Source organism: Zingiber officinale, chromosome 5B (assembly GCF_018446385.1).
Source record: "Zingiber officinale cultivar Zhangliang chromosome 5B, Zo_v1.1, whole genome shotgun sequence".
Lineage (NCBI taxonomy): Eukaryota > Viridiplantae > Streptophyta > Magnoliopsida > Zingiberales > Zingiberaceae > Zingiber > Zingiber officinale.
Genome location: NC_055995.1, coordinates 11,584,222 through 11,598,665, shown reverse-complemented (window position 1 = coordinate 11,598,665; position 14,444 = coordinate 11,584,222). Strand labels below are relative to the sequence as shown.

At 34.7% G+C, this 14,444-nt stretch overlaps 1 protein-coding gene and 1 non-coding gene across 2 annotated transcripts; one reads left to right on the top strand and one right to left on the bottom strand.

Moving 5' to 3' along the window:
- Window positions 1–913: 913 nt before the first annotated feature.
- Window positions 914–6,922, bottom strand: LOC121984122 (V-type proton ATPase subunit E-like). The gene is made up of 6 exons (XM_042536919.1): window positions 6,675–6,922; window positions 5,486–5,586; window positions 4,177–4,357; window positions 3,596–3,792; window positions 1,425–1,524; window positions 914–1,184 (listed from the first exon to the last, which is right to left on the bottom strand). Exons 1-6 carry the CDS (start codon window positions 6,774–6,776, stop codon window positions 1,149–1,151), a joined length of 717 nt encoding a protein of 238 aa, XP_042392853.1. The 5' UTR covers window positions 6,777–6,922; the 3' UTR covers window positions 914–1,148.
- Window positions 4,911–4,984, top strand: TRNAT-AGU. The gene has a single exon. It is a non-coding gene; the product is annotated as a tRNA-Thr (tRNA).
- Window positions 6,923–14,444: the final 7,522 nt, after the last annotated feature.

Here is a 14,444-nt window from a genome sequence, read left to right as displayed (position 1 = left end):
TTATCAATCCCACAAAGGGGAGTTAAGTATCAGATCAAGAATACCAACGAAGAAAAGGGCTGGGCACAGGGGTTTTTTATTTTTTATTTTTTATTTTTTTTTGATCGATGAACCGAGAGGAACACCACAAAGTTTCACCCTTCAAAATCAAAACTCTTTTATCTCATCTGTTCGCGTATGGTAAACTCAGTGCCAAACAAAAAGTAACTATGAAATTAAACATCAAGTTTGCCTGAATCAATATGATGCAAAAGGTGAAATCGTCATCTTAACGGCCCCCTGGGTCCAGCTCCACAGATGTCCAGAGGGGTGCCTGATCAATATAAGAAAGCATGATCGGTTGCACAAATCGCCAGTTGCATTTTTGGCTCTGAAAAATTATAGTAAAGGAATGTGGAGGGAAAAAATCTAGAGTAGAATGGCGTCCCACAACAGCAACGTCTACTAATCTTCTTCTTCGTCTCAAAACGTGCATTTTTCTTCTTCCTACACTTTTAGGATGATAATTTCCTTAAAATTCGACGGAAAATTTGATACCTAAGAATATGAAATATTTTTTAACCAAATTAAATAATCAAGTATGAAAATTTTTAAATTTAGTATGAAGATGGGTCTCATAAAATCCTTTTCATATTCCATCCAAATACCCAATTAAATCTTTTAATATTAATTTTTATTTTTCTATTATTTTCTTAAAATTTTAATAAATCTCCATACCTTCATGAAAAAAATACAATTATGAGAATAATAAGATATTTGAATAGTGTCCCTACTTCTATTGTCACTATTTCCAAGCATATTCTGATCATAATTTGTAGGGTTCGTGATCCTACACAGGATCAATCGGTAAGATCAAATAGATATGACGGGCAAAAGCTATTGATTCCGTACCATGCACATTATATGTATGCCATGAACTAATAACTCATTTACTTCATATTTCCAGGTGAATTTGCTCACGGAGTAATAAATAATAACAAAGACACTCCAGGATAGGTGGAGCAATCATGATAAGAAATACAGCAATACAGACGTCATAGCGATTATTAGTTGAATTACAAGTTGCGCAGATAAAGCATTCCCAATGTGTTCGAATCTAGAAACAAGCCATTATTCGAAACATATGGAGAAGACATATGATCAGCAGATTAAGCAGCAGTCTGGCCGTAGAGACGCTTCCTTATCTGTAATCAACAAGGACACAAAGATTGTTAGTAAATTGATGTAATATTTTTGGACAGCATTCCATGTTCATTTCAATACTCTCTAATTCCCTTTTTATTCTCATTTATATCCAAATAGAAACAACACTAAGTAGATAGCAGGCAATTAGAAGGACGAAATTCAACATCTAAAAGAATAATCTACAATCTGTAGAAATCTTGTTTCTACAGCATTCATTGAAAAGTTAACAAAGAGAGTACCTCGGGCAATTTCTTGCGGAAAGCAACATCTAGTCTTGCATCGAGTGTATTTTCACAAACAATTTTCCCATCTATAGAAGCCAATACAACACCGCCAGAGCTGAATAATAAAGGAATTGTGTTAGCATAAAAAAAGCAATCACATGACTGCTCTTTCAAGACAAATGAACTTGATGATCCATATATTAAGAGCAAACAATTTGATTAACTATTGTTGCTCAAACAACACCATTAAATTATCAACCATAGAAAGGGAAAACGTCTTTAGCTAGAGAATGAAACTATGGTATTTTGGTATATATCCATCCTCTCATCCATCCACCCTATCATCAATTCATCCAATAAAATCACCCTTTTTATTCATCCATCAAATCAGACAAAACCTAGATGCTCAGCTATCCACTCATCCACCCATCCTATAATCAATTCATCCAACACAATCCATCCATTCTTTTTATTCATCCATCCAATCAAACAAATCCTAAATGCTCAGCTGTCATCTCATCCATCCATCCTATTATCAATTCATCCAACAAAATCCATACCACTCTTTATTCATCCATCCAATAAAAAAAAACCTCAAGGGTCCGTTTACCTTGGAGAAATGAGAGAGAAAGAAAGAAGTGAACATCAAGTGAGAGAGAAAGAAATAACCAAAAGGGAAATAACGTAAAGAAGAGAAATGAGAGAGAAAGAAAGAAGTGAACAGACAAAAGGGAAAAAAATATTTACTTTATTAAAAGAAGAAAGTGAAAAACATGTGTGCTGCTTACTCTCTAGCTGAGATTGTGAAACCTTGGCTCGCTCACTCACTGGGGTTGGGAAACTGCCACTTACTCGTTAGGGCTCAAAACCATCGATCGCCCTCTTGTTGAGACTCAAACTCCACCTCTCACTCCCCTTACTGGGGCTACAAAACCACCACAGGTCACCCTCTTGATGAGGCCCTCATCTATAGCTTTTTTCTCCCCTTTCATTGGTGCACAGCAGCTTATCAATGTTGAGAAGCCCACTTAATGGACTATGTCTGGGGATCTTGCTCTATCCTCTCTTGTTAATGCATTGATCTATTTTAACCTTCTACTACAAGTCTACAACACTTGTTCAACATTGTTCTTTTAACCGAATTCTAATATTGTATCATTGTGTCATGGCGAGTGGTACAGTTGAATCATATCACTCTGATAAATAATTCAAACCCAATAGTGATGAGCATGGATAATCTATCATATGTTACTTATGTTAATTGTGGCGGCAAGTATCATATGGCAACCGTCGACACACTTAAGCATGCTTTAACATGCGGCAAGGTCAGTTCTAATTTGTTATCTTTTGTATTAAAATTTTAAAGGAGTAAAACTTTATCTAAATTTAACTTAGTACATTTCCATGCATATCAAAGCATGTCAAGTGCATGACAAATGTTATGAAATTAGTAAGGTGTATTCAATAGTCAAGATGCTTGTAATATTTTATAACTTATTGCTCTAAGACTTAAATTTAAATAACTTTTGAATTGCCTATGCACTTATTTTTTGAAGTAACCAAGCTAAGTGAATGAGGTTTATAAATCAAAACTTGAATTCATCTCGGCACACACTAAAAAGCATGTTGATGAGTGCTAAGCATTTGCGTGTACAACAATGAAATGAAATTGCATCATTCCAATTAGACTTCAACTCCAATAGGGCATGAGGTTTCAAAGCTTGGCCAGGTCTTAGTCTTTCCTTAAATCCTTTTCTATTTTATGCAATAGGTTGGGATTATATCTATATTCTAACTGAAAGGGGAAGTGTTGAAATTATTACCTAAGTATGCTAGTTTAGTTTTACATTCTGGGAAGAGGTTGAGTCCAACAAAGTAGCCCTACTTTTCTGATTTATGTAATAAGTTGTACATAGTATTTATGCTCCAGCATAAGGGAGAGTGTTGAAGTCATTAGTCAAGTGTATAGGTTTAGTTCCAAATTGTATATTTTAGATTATGGTTTGTGGTTGAGTCCAACATTAACCTCTTTGCAACAAACGATATGATAGCCTTTTCATTCTATTTAACAAATACTATATAAAAATTATTACTAAACATATAGGAATAACATGGAATAAATTTATTCAGCTTCTAATCCTCAAAAAAATGTAAAATGGATGACTATGTTTAAAAAAAAGCATTACCAATGGAGGCCATGAGCATTATGGTGACTAGGAGGAGGTGGTAGGTAGACATTAGTGTCTACAACAATATTTGGTGGGTGAACACCTTCTTTAGCTGCATAGTTTTCTTTTGCTGACTCCAAAACTGACTCCACAAGATGATGATCTTCTTTCCGACAACGCAACAAAACAGCTGGTTCTTTCAATCTGAGCAAGCTCTGCAAGGACAAAAGATTTTCAATTTAAACACCATCAATTTTGGAATGGTAAAATAAATGAATTCAAATAACAAACCCTTCAAAGTTGGCACACACACACAATAAAACATAAGGCTTGGACAATTAACAGGAACTAATAGCAGTCTTAGTTTGATTAAGTTGAAAAGAAATGGTGAAATAACTTCTATGGTTAGCTATTAGTAGGAAATATTTTACTGTCACGTCATCAACATCTTGATTAAATGGACATGCTAGTTTCACTAATTCTAAGATTATATAAAATATATATATATATATATATAAACCTAAGTCCTAAATGCATCCACCATAGAAGTTTACCATCAGTAAATAGTAAATGCAAGAAAAGATGCACAAGAGCCAAACCTGAACAATGAGATCCTTCAATAGGTGTTTGTATACATGATCATGATGGGTGATATTGAAGATGTGATGATGGCTGACAGTCAGGAGCTCCTTTGCAGCAGCCTCTTTCATGGAGATGACTAAATCATCTTGAGCTTGAAGAACTTTAATACGGGATGCATTCAGCTGCATTGAGTATTCACTGCAGATGCAATAAAAGTGACTCAATTATCAGTAATCACCATCCAAAAACTATAATATCCATCGTATAGATTACAAGTTATCTTAATCTAAAGAAAGTCAATTTCTTTCTACAATATACAAAAGGCAACATTATTGTGGGGCAAATCAAACTTCAGGATTGGTGAAGTTTTTGAGTATTTATTGAATATTATACAATTTTTAAATAATTTGATCTTCATCCATTTAACATGAAATATATTTCAACATAAATTGTTCTAGAAATTATTACCACATTGAACACCAATCTGAGATGAAAAGTATTGGATACCTGATCCCATTCCATTTTGAAAATTTAAATAGTATATATGCATATATAAAGCTTTTCTACAAAAATAGTTTGAAATTTATATATCGACATTTCATATTTTCAAGTTTCTTGGTTCTCTTAATCCAAATACATCATTCACATAAGAATTATTTAGATTTTCAATAATTATCCTTTTGATTTTGGACTAAACATCATTGCTATAGATAGGTCAACATCATATATAAATAAGAGATTTTATTTAAAAGCTTTCATAGCTCAGTTGGTTAGAGCACCCGTTTAGTAAGCGGGAGGTCTTGAGTTCGACTCTCAATGAAAGCACATTTTGATATTTTTTCATTAAAAAAAAAGAAATTTTATTAGTGTTACATGGACATATAAGACAAAAAAAAAGGAATTCGCCTAGATTTCCTTGTGCTTTTATTATTTTACCTATATGATTTTAGTAAGTGGCTCCACTTTTAGATGATTGGTAATCTATTTTATTTTACCTCCAATAGTTACAGAACTAATCTTTTCCCATCCTATGAGGAGGAAGTCTGATATTGTACAGTTGATCCAATATAGTGACATGATGGTTTGAGGAGGAAAACATCAATAATGAAATGGTCATTGTCTTATTCTTCAAAATGTGGTTTGACTAGGAATAATGAAACTGGTTCTCTTGTATGCAAACCTTAACTTTGAAATAATTAACAAAATGAAGTGTTCATCTGAAACAAATTTGTGCAATGTATTACGAATAGTAAGTAACTAGAGAAAATCATTTGCTTCAAAAGCAAGAAAATAAAGCAGTAGAAAATCAATGCAGAAGTATTTTACATTTTCTTACGAATTTCGACCTGCTTCTCTTTACGTTCATATTCTTGTCTGATCTTCTTCTTTTCGGCTTCAACAAGTTGTAACTTCTCAATGTTAAATTCCTAGAAGGCAAACAGAAGAGCACACAGTTAAACATAGATGAAAGAAAAAGCTTGAGTAGGGTGAGGAATCAAAATGGCATGAATTGCACCATATAAATAGCATATCATGCAATAAAATGCTTCCTAGATTTTACATATACTTTTAAAAGAAATGATACTATGGGCATTCTGTCCCGTAGGGAGAAAGGCAAATTAGCATGTAAAGAAAAATATTCTCATAATTCCAGATGTGTGTTGATCCTGAATAATAAACAATTTCTATAGCTCAATTGATTAACAGCACTTAAATCAAATAAAGAGCTAATGCTCCTTTTAGTTCCCCTTTATGATTTTTTTTCTTTTAAATTGGAAAGACATTCTGTGAAAAATTCCCTTTATTGAGAAATATTTGACTGTTAACAAATTTGTGATGCCATCATCAGCCCATATTATTTAGGATTTGGTTTGAAGTATTCTTACATTTAGCAAAGCTTCTCAAAACTGAGCTCTGATATATTCCTGTTGAACCTCCAAGAATGATTCTGTCTTCACATCTCCATTGATGTTAGATGAAGTTAAATGCTACTCGGATAAAGCTCCAGTGAGAACAAAATGGTATTCTGACAGAAATTGATACTAGTTAAGCAAGTTCCAATGAGTTTGTTAGGAAGGTATTCCAACAATATTACCAAGGATGGTCGGAGTCAGTTCAGCGGTGATGCCCCCGCAACTACTCTAAACATTAAGTTTAATTACTTGTTTATGTTCATTAACATCAATCACTCCCATGTTTCCATTCTCCTATCATTTATTGCCCTCGTGATAAACACTGGTATACAACATAGGCACTTTTGATTTGGAGCATATTATATACAGAATCTATTTTTTCACAAATAGAAAAATCCAATTAACAGTATCCAGAGTACAAATAATAATATAATTGAAGGTGTATCATTCTAAAATGAAAGATGTTTTTTATCATACAGTTGGATCACAGATCAGCAAACCCCGATTTATTTGTTCTGTCCGATACTGATCCACGATCAGCAAGTGTCAGGATCGAACAGAGGAGAAAGGAAAACTAGAGGGAGAGAGCCGGAAATCCATACCTCTTCGGCGGAGATGGAGATCTCGTTGGCCTTCTCTTCCGCCTCCTGGCGGATGAAACGCACCATCTGCTGGATCTGCTTGGAGACATCGGCGTCGTTCATCTTCCCTCTCCGGCTACTTTCCGATCGTCTGGGAGCGAGATCGGGACAACCGATTGACACAGGGCAGGCAGGCAGCAGCAGGGAAGTCGAGAAGACAAACAATCAGTGGCCCAAAGAAAGACAGTACATGAGTTGCTTCTTGCTTATTATAATATCTCCGAGTCGCTCCTAGTCACCGGAGGTCACTGCGGCCCCTTGTCTCACTGGAGGATCCACTCCAAGTAGGATAGTAAGTGGAAATCTATTTTCACATCTGGACCGTTCATCATCGTCGATATAAACGCACGGATCAACCTATTCGATTCGGGGATCACGATCGAACGGTGGACGGAGGTGAGACGGTGGCAGCTTCGAACGGTCTAAGGCTCATCAGCCATTTGGTTCTATCCAGCGGGATGTATGTTTGTTTCGCGGAACACGGGAACCGCGCCAGGCTGGCGAGAAGGATGATGACGTCAAGGAGGTAGAAATTCAGTCGCTATAATCCTAAAACGACAGTTTTGGAGCAAATCCTACAAGGGCGTCTTTAGGGATGAAATCGAACCGAATCGAGTCGAGTCGAATTCTTGGATGTTTAAGTTTGACTCGTTTATAATCGAATTAAGCTCGAATTTTATTTAACAAATATATTCATGGCTCACGAGCTTATTCAAACTTTTATCGAGCCTAAACGAACTTAATAAATATAAATTATAAATTTAAATATTCATTAAAAACTAAATTATATATTTTAAAAAAATTATAATATTCTTGTTAAAATTTATAATTTTATTCTAATAAATAAATTTAATATATTTGTCTATGTTTTTCATAAGTAGAATGTAAAATCTATAAATTCAATATCAAAACTATTATTTTTTTTATTTAAAAGTTAATTTATGAGTTTAACGAACATGTTCACGAGCTAACGAACCGAATATTGTGAAGCTTGAGTTTGGTTTGTTTATCTTAACGAGTCTCATTAAACGAGCTCAAACGAGCTTTTATCGAATCGAGATTCGAATAACTCACGAACGACTTGGCTCATTTACACCCCTAGGTGTCTTGGAGTAAATCTTACATAACAAAAGTATGTTTGAGTAAATGTGTTTACTATAATATAGCATTCATTATTGAAATTATTACTCATCTATTGAGGGCATAGCTAGCGCCTAGCGGATGTAATTCAAGTGAGATAGATTTTATAATCTGGGTTGGTTCTGTTGTGTCTAGTATATGTCATGTGGGTTCAAGGTCATCCCATGTGGATTTAAGATCATTCCACGTGACATCAGTTCTGGATCGTAGTTCTGGATCGTAGTTAGAATATTATTTATTTTTATAAAAAAGAATATATATATTTCTATAATAATATGATATTGTTACTTTAAATTTAAGTCATCGTGATTTTATTTTTAGGTTATACTTAAAAGATCTCATATCAATTGAGATATCTTGTAAGTATCACGTGGTAGTTTTGATGTAGTCAACCAAGTTAAGTTAGGTATTGTGTATTTGATCTTTGTTTCTAAGTGTGCAGAAGCTTAGAAACACAAGAAGTCAAGCGGAAGACATAGCTAGTGAGAAAAATGACACAGAAAAAGGAGCCGACGGGCTCGGTGCATCCAAGGAATGGGATGCTGCGGAAGAGTACACTGGTGGACGAAAAGGACGTACGGGGCGTTCGAGAGACAAAAAACCAAGAAGGAAACCTGCTCGAGGAGAAGGTCGGAATTGGATTTGAGTGAGCTCAACTCTGGTTAGTCGAAGCATCACCCACGTAAAGAGATCAGCTAAGGAGATGATCTGTCTTATGGAAGGCTCCTTCAATGAACAGTGCGAAGGCGCTTTTCAGCCCATGGAAGGCATCTTCTAGTGGCCATTAGCGAAGAAAGAGTTTTATCTTCTCACAAATAAAACTTATCTCACAGAAGGTGCCTTTAACCATTTTAGAGACACCTTCCAACGTCGGATAGAATTTTCTATGAGCTATAAAAAGACCCCTGGTGTTAGGAAATATTCAACAATTCATGTATTGATTTCCTAGTTTATTTCTGAGCGTCCAACAAGTGTAAGAGGCTTCTCCGTCTTTAAATAAGTAGACTTTCTAGTATTTTCATTTGCCTTGGATTAACAATCATCTAGGTTGTAACCAAGTAACTTTCTGCCTCTTTTATTTTATTAGTTGTTCAACTGCTTTAATTTAATTATGTTTCTAATCTGAGTAGAAAGACGAGAAAGGGCATTTTTATTTGACAAGTAATTCACCCCCTCTTACCAGTCAGCCCTACCGCTCTAACAAGTGGTATCAGAGTACAACTGCTTCAGAAGAACTAACCGTCGACTGAAGTATAAAACGATGGTCGGACCCAACATCTACCCGCCTAAGTTTAAGAGGGAGTTCACGATATGGAAGAAACGCATGGAGGTATTCTTTAAAACTGATTTTGAATTATTGTTAATAATCAATATGATTTTGTGGCCCCCAAAGACCAACAAGGGATTAAAAAGGAGGAATACCAGTGGACCAAGAAAGAATAAGTTGACTTCGTAGCAAACAAACGAGCAAGTTCCACCTGCTGAGTATACTTCCACCCTAGGATGTCAGTCGAATTAGAACTTACGAATCAGCAAAAGATCTTAAGTGAGGTTTGTCTTCTGCCCCCTGATCATAACATTAATGACTAAATCTTTATGTAAACTAAATTTAAGAATAATAATTTAAAGAACGAAAATGTGAATTTGAAAAGAAAATTAGATAATGCATGTCCACTAGAATTGTTTGACAAAATCAAATTTGAAAATGATAAATTAAAGGAACTAATATAATCTTTGAAAAATGACTATGCAAGTTCAACTAACTCATAAAATTTAAATTTTAGAAATTACAGACCGCTCAATTGGTATATTAAGAACCATAGGGGTCAAGTTAGAAAATTTTTTAAAAATTATATTCCACTAAAATTCCTGATTAATCCAATAGAAAATAATTTATATTGGATTTCAAAATCACACTTAATATAATTTAAACTTAATCATATGCATGCTTTAAATTTTAATATGTTTATCTTATATATTGTTTAAACAAATTATTTAAATGACTACTATTTGTATTTCGAGTTGGAAAGTTTTTCTATGATATTTGATGATTTAATTACAAACAGAATTTTTTTTAAAAAAATATTTACTGTTAAATTATTTTCTATAAATTTTTTAACAAAAATAATATTTTAAAAATTAAAAATATTTTGTAGACTTTTATTTTTGTGCTGAAACATAATGTTTTCTATCAGAACAAAAAATTTTGACATTTTATGAATTATATCTGAATTATTATGAATTATTTTCTGAAAAATAAATTTTTAATATTAAAAAATTTAGAAAAATAGAAATTTAGGAACTTTGATTTTTTTTTAATATTCAACAATCTACTTTTCATATCTATAAAATTTTATAAGAATTTTCAGAGTTGAAAATTATTTTTAAGATTTATCTTCTAAAATTTGATTATTCTGACAAAATAAATCAATTTTATTCATTAAACTAATTCTTTTTTCTTTGAAAACTTTTCTACTCATATAAATTATTCTGTTAGGTCTTGTGTATATGATCCTTGTGTCTAAGTGTACAGGAGCTTAGGAATACAAGAAGTCGAGAGGAAGACGTAGTTAGCGAGAATGATGGCACGGAAAAAGGAGTCGACAAGCTCAGTACATCCGAGGGATGAAATGTTGTGAAAGAGTAGACCGGTGGAAGAGAAAGACGTGCGCCGCGTTTGAGGGATGAGAAGCCGGGGAGGAAGTCCGCTCGAGGAGAAGGTAGAAGTTGGGTTTCGGTGAGCTCAACTCCGGTTAGACGGAGCATCACCAACGCGAAGAGATTAGCTAAGAAGATGATCTGCCTTATGGAAGGCGTCTTTCAGCCCATGGAAGACACCTTCTAGTGACCGTTAGTGAAGATAGAGTTTTATCTTTGCACGTATAAAACTTATCTAATTGAAGGCGCCTTGGACCATCTTGGAGGCACCTTCCAACCTCAGATAGAATTTTTCAGGAGCTATAAAAAGACCCCTGGAGCTAAAAAATATTTAATAACTCTTGTATTGACTTCCTAGTTTATTTCTGAGCGTCCAACGAGTGTAAGAGGTTTCTCCGCTTTCAAAGAAGGAGATTTTCTAGTGCTTTTCATTTGCCCTGGATTAACAACTATCTATGTTGTAACCAAGTAACTTTCTGCCTCTTTTATTTTATTAGTTGTTCAACTGCTTTAATTTAATTATGTTTCTAATCTGAGTTGAATGATTGATGTGTGTAGATTATATACACTTTTATACATATTTTGATGCACATCTACTTGTATTTAATTAGTATAATCTATATTTATTACACTCTATTTCATTATAATATCGTATTTCCATTACATTCTTTTCAGAGATATGCTCTTTACTTGTTTTGATTGATAGGACGCTATTTAGAGCGAAAACGGAGCAAAAATACACACGAGAGCAACCCCAGAAGAAATCAAGCTCAGGTCGTGTGAAACCACACGATCGTGTGGTCTTGCCCGTGGCAAAGCAAGTTTCGGCCGTGTGAACTCACACGGTGGTGCCACACTCCAGAAGAGAAGAAGACCACAACCGTGTGAATCCACATGGCCATGTGAACTCCCCAGAGCAGAAGCATGTCACGGTCGTGTGATTCCACATGGTCGTACGAGATTTCCAGTGGACAAGAAGACTATGGTCGTGTGAGATATCCAGTGGACAAGAAGACTATGACACGTGAATCCACACGGTCGTGCCACTGGACCATACTGTGGCTATGTGGATCCACACGACCGTGGCATGGGCCATGCCAAGCCCGTGCCTAACCTTATTTAAAGGGTTTTTCTCCTCTTGTGAGAATCTTTGGCTTAGGGCTCACCCTCATTCCTTGGAGAAGGGTTCTCCACCTAAGGGGAACCCTAGATCTTCCATCTTCACCAATCCGTCCATCTCCGGAGTAAGGGAACATCTCTAAAGATGTCGAGCTTCAAGGATAAGCACTCTCCTCTCTCTATTTCTATGTATTGAGTTGTAATTTTCTCTTTTCATTGTCTTTTAGTTGTATTCTCTTATGATGGAGCAGATCTCTAGATTTAGGATGTAGGAAGCAATTATGATGTGTTGTGATGTATGAAATATGTATTTGGATATTTTCCTATGCAATGGTGTGTTTATATCATGTTCTATGTGTGTTGTGTCTTGTATGTGTTTAACAAAATGTGTGTGAGGTCAATTTATATAGATGTAATGGATTTGTCTCTATGTTAAGGTTGCTACTAGACTAGATAACCGGAGGATTTTTAGTGACAAAGGATATCCATTCAACCGGACATATTATGCCCTTAGTGACAGAGGGTATCGATACTTACTCACTTTCTAGAGTCAAAATATCTTAACTTAAGGACTAATCATTGTTAAGGCATTCTAATTAGAGTAGATACTTCAGTGCTACTATTAGGAAGTACATTAGATAATTCTAGCGATTGTATGACCGGGGGGGGCCCTGTGACAGAGGGTAACCCTTTAACCAGACTTTTTAGAGTTGCTTCTTTATTTAATGGCATTAGAACCTGGGTAGACTCTCTGGTGCGAATTTTGCGAGGTTGTACCAGACTTTAGTTAGAAGCCCTACACGAGTATAAGCATGGAATTAGATAGATGGCCAATGCATAGGGACATTACCTAGCATCATAACGAAATCAAAACCCTAACATCTATCATTCATCACATTCCAAGATCATCTCTTACTCCTCTCTCCTTCTCCTTAATCTTTCTCTTACTCCCTCTATTTTGCAACCAACATTTGATTGTCTAGATAACTCACCATGCAAAGTTAATTAGTGTTTAATCAATAGTCTCTGTGCGTTCGATATCTTTTGTATTACTGATGACGTAACCGTACACTTGTAGTTCGTAACAAGTTTTTGACGTCGTTGTCGGGGACTAATTTCGATTAACATTAGTTGATTAGCATATGAGTTATTCTAGACTTGTTAATAGATTTTTTTTTTCCTTATTTGCTTTTATTTTTACATCTACTTTTTTTTTTATTAGTTTATAGTTCAGTTTTTCTTTTCCTTCGTTTCTGCATTTACTTTCTTGTTTCTTATTAAGAATTGTACTTCTTGTCTTCATTTATATGTTTCCTCATAATTTTTTTTAGATACTATGAGCACTGACATGTCAAGCAATCTTTTAAGAGAATTTTCTGTACCCATTTCTACAAGATTTATGTCTCCCTTTGTGCAGCCTCATATTGAAGCAAATAGTTTACAACTTAGCCTATAGATAATTTCTATGATAAAATGTCATAAATTTGAAAGAGAAGTATCAGAAAGCCCTTACCTGCACCTTGAGATTTTTCTAGAGCTTTGAGATATAGTGAATTGTGAAGGAGTGGCAATAGATGCAGATTGATTGATACATTTCCTTTCAGTATCAAGGATAAAGCAAGGACTTGGTTATATTCCCTCCATCCTTAAAGCATTATGAGTTGGGAAGAATTAGAGCAATAATTTTTGAATCACTTTTTCCCTTCAAGTTGAACGGTTTACATGAGGAATTGCATCACAAATTTTGTTCAAGTAGACGGAGAATTATTATTTGAAGCATAAGATACATTCAAGAGTCTAGAAAGATAGTGTCTCATCATGGATTGGAAAAATGGTTGACTTTGCACATATTCTATAGGGAAATTTCTTTCTCAGATAAGTGTTTTTGGATTCATCAGTTGGAGGTTCTTTTATGAACAAAAGTATAGACGAAGCATATACATTAATTGATTAAGTGACATTGAATTTCCAAGAATGATCAGATAGAAATTGGATGAAATTTCCTCTGAGAACTTCAGAAGTGCAAGCCATAAAGGTAAAAGTGACTTTCAAATAAAATGCAATTCAACCTTTCAAGATTTTAGAAAATCACAAGTCACAAAATAAGGGGTTCAAATAGTTGGAGGCAAGGATTGATAGTATATTTCAAAATGGTTCAAGCATGACCTCCCTTCGACACAAACAAAGTCTAGTGAACAGTGTAATAATATTAAGTTGAGAAGTGACATGAATCATGAAGAACTTCTGGAGAAGGACTTGTATATAATTGAGGAGAAGAATAATAGAAAATCATAAAAACTCAGTTCCATTACTTCAAAAAGTATCCAAAGGCCACAAGTATCTTTCCCTCAACAATTGATCATACCATCACTAAACAAGCAAGTTGAACCTCAACCACAAGCTCTATCCTCCCCAAAACCTCCACTAAGGGTTCCTTTTCCATAAAGGCTAGTGGGGGCCAACAAAGATAAAGATTTTGACAAATTATGTGATTCCAATACCGTTGAGTGCAGATTTCTTGATGTGTATAAAGATGAGGAGTGTAATGTTAATGCAGTGGTTAGCATGTTTTCAGATCCGCCTCTTGGTTTTACAGGGCATTGTAATGATATTGAATTTTTAGTTGATGAATGTGATGAGGTAAATCCACTTAAAATTGCAAGTGAAGTTATTGATCCTCTTATAATTGATTCTCCTGCTGAAGAATTTGATGTTGGAATGTTCTTCACAATATATGTTGATGTTATTGATATGGAAGGAAGTGTAGGGAGTTGTGTTGTGGAAGCAACATCTCAAGAATTACCTCCTTTGTCC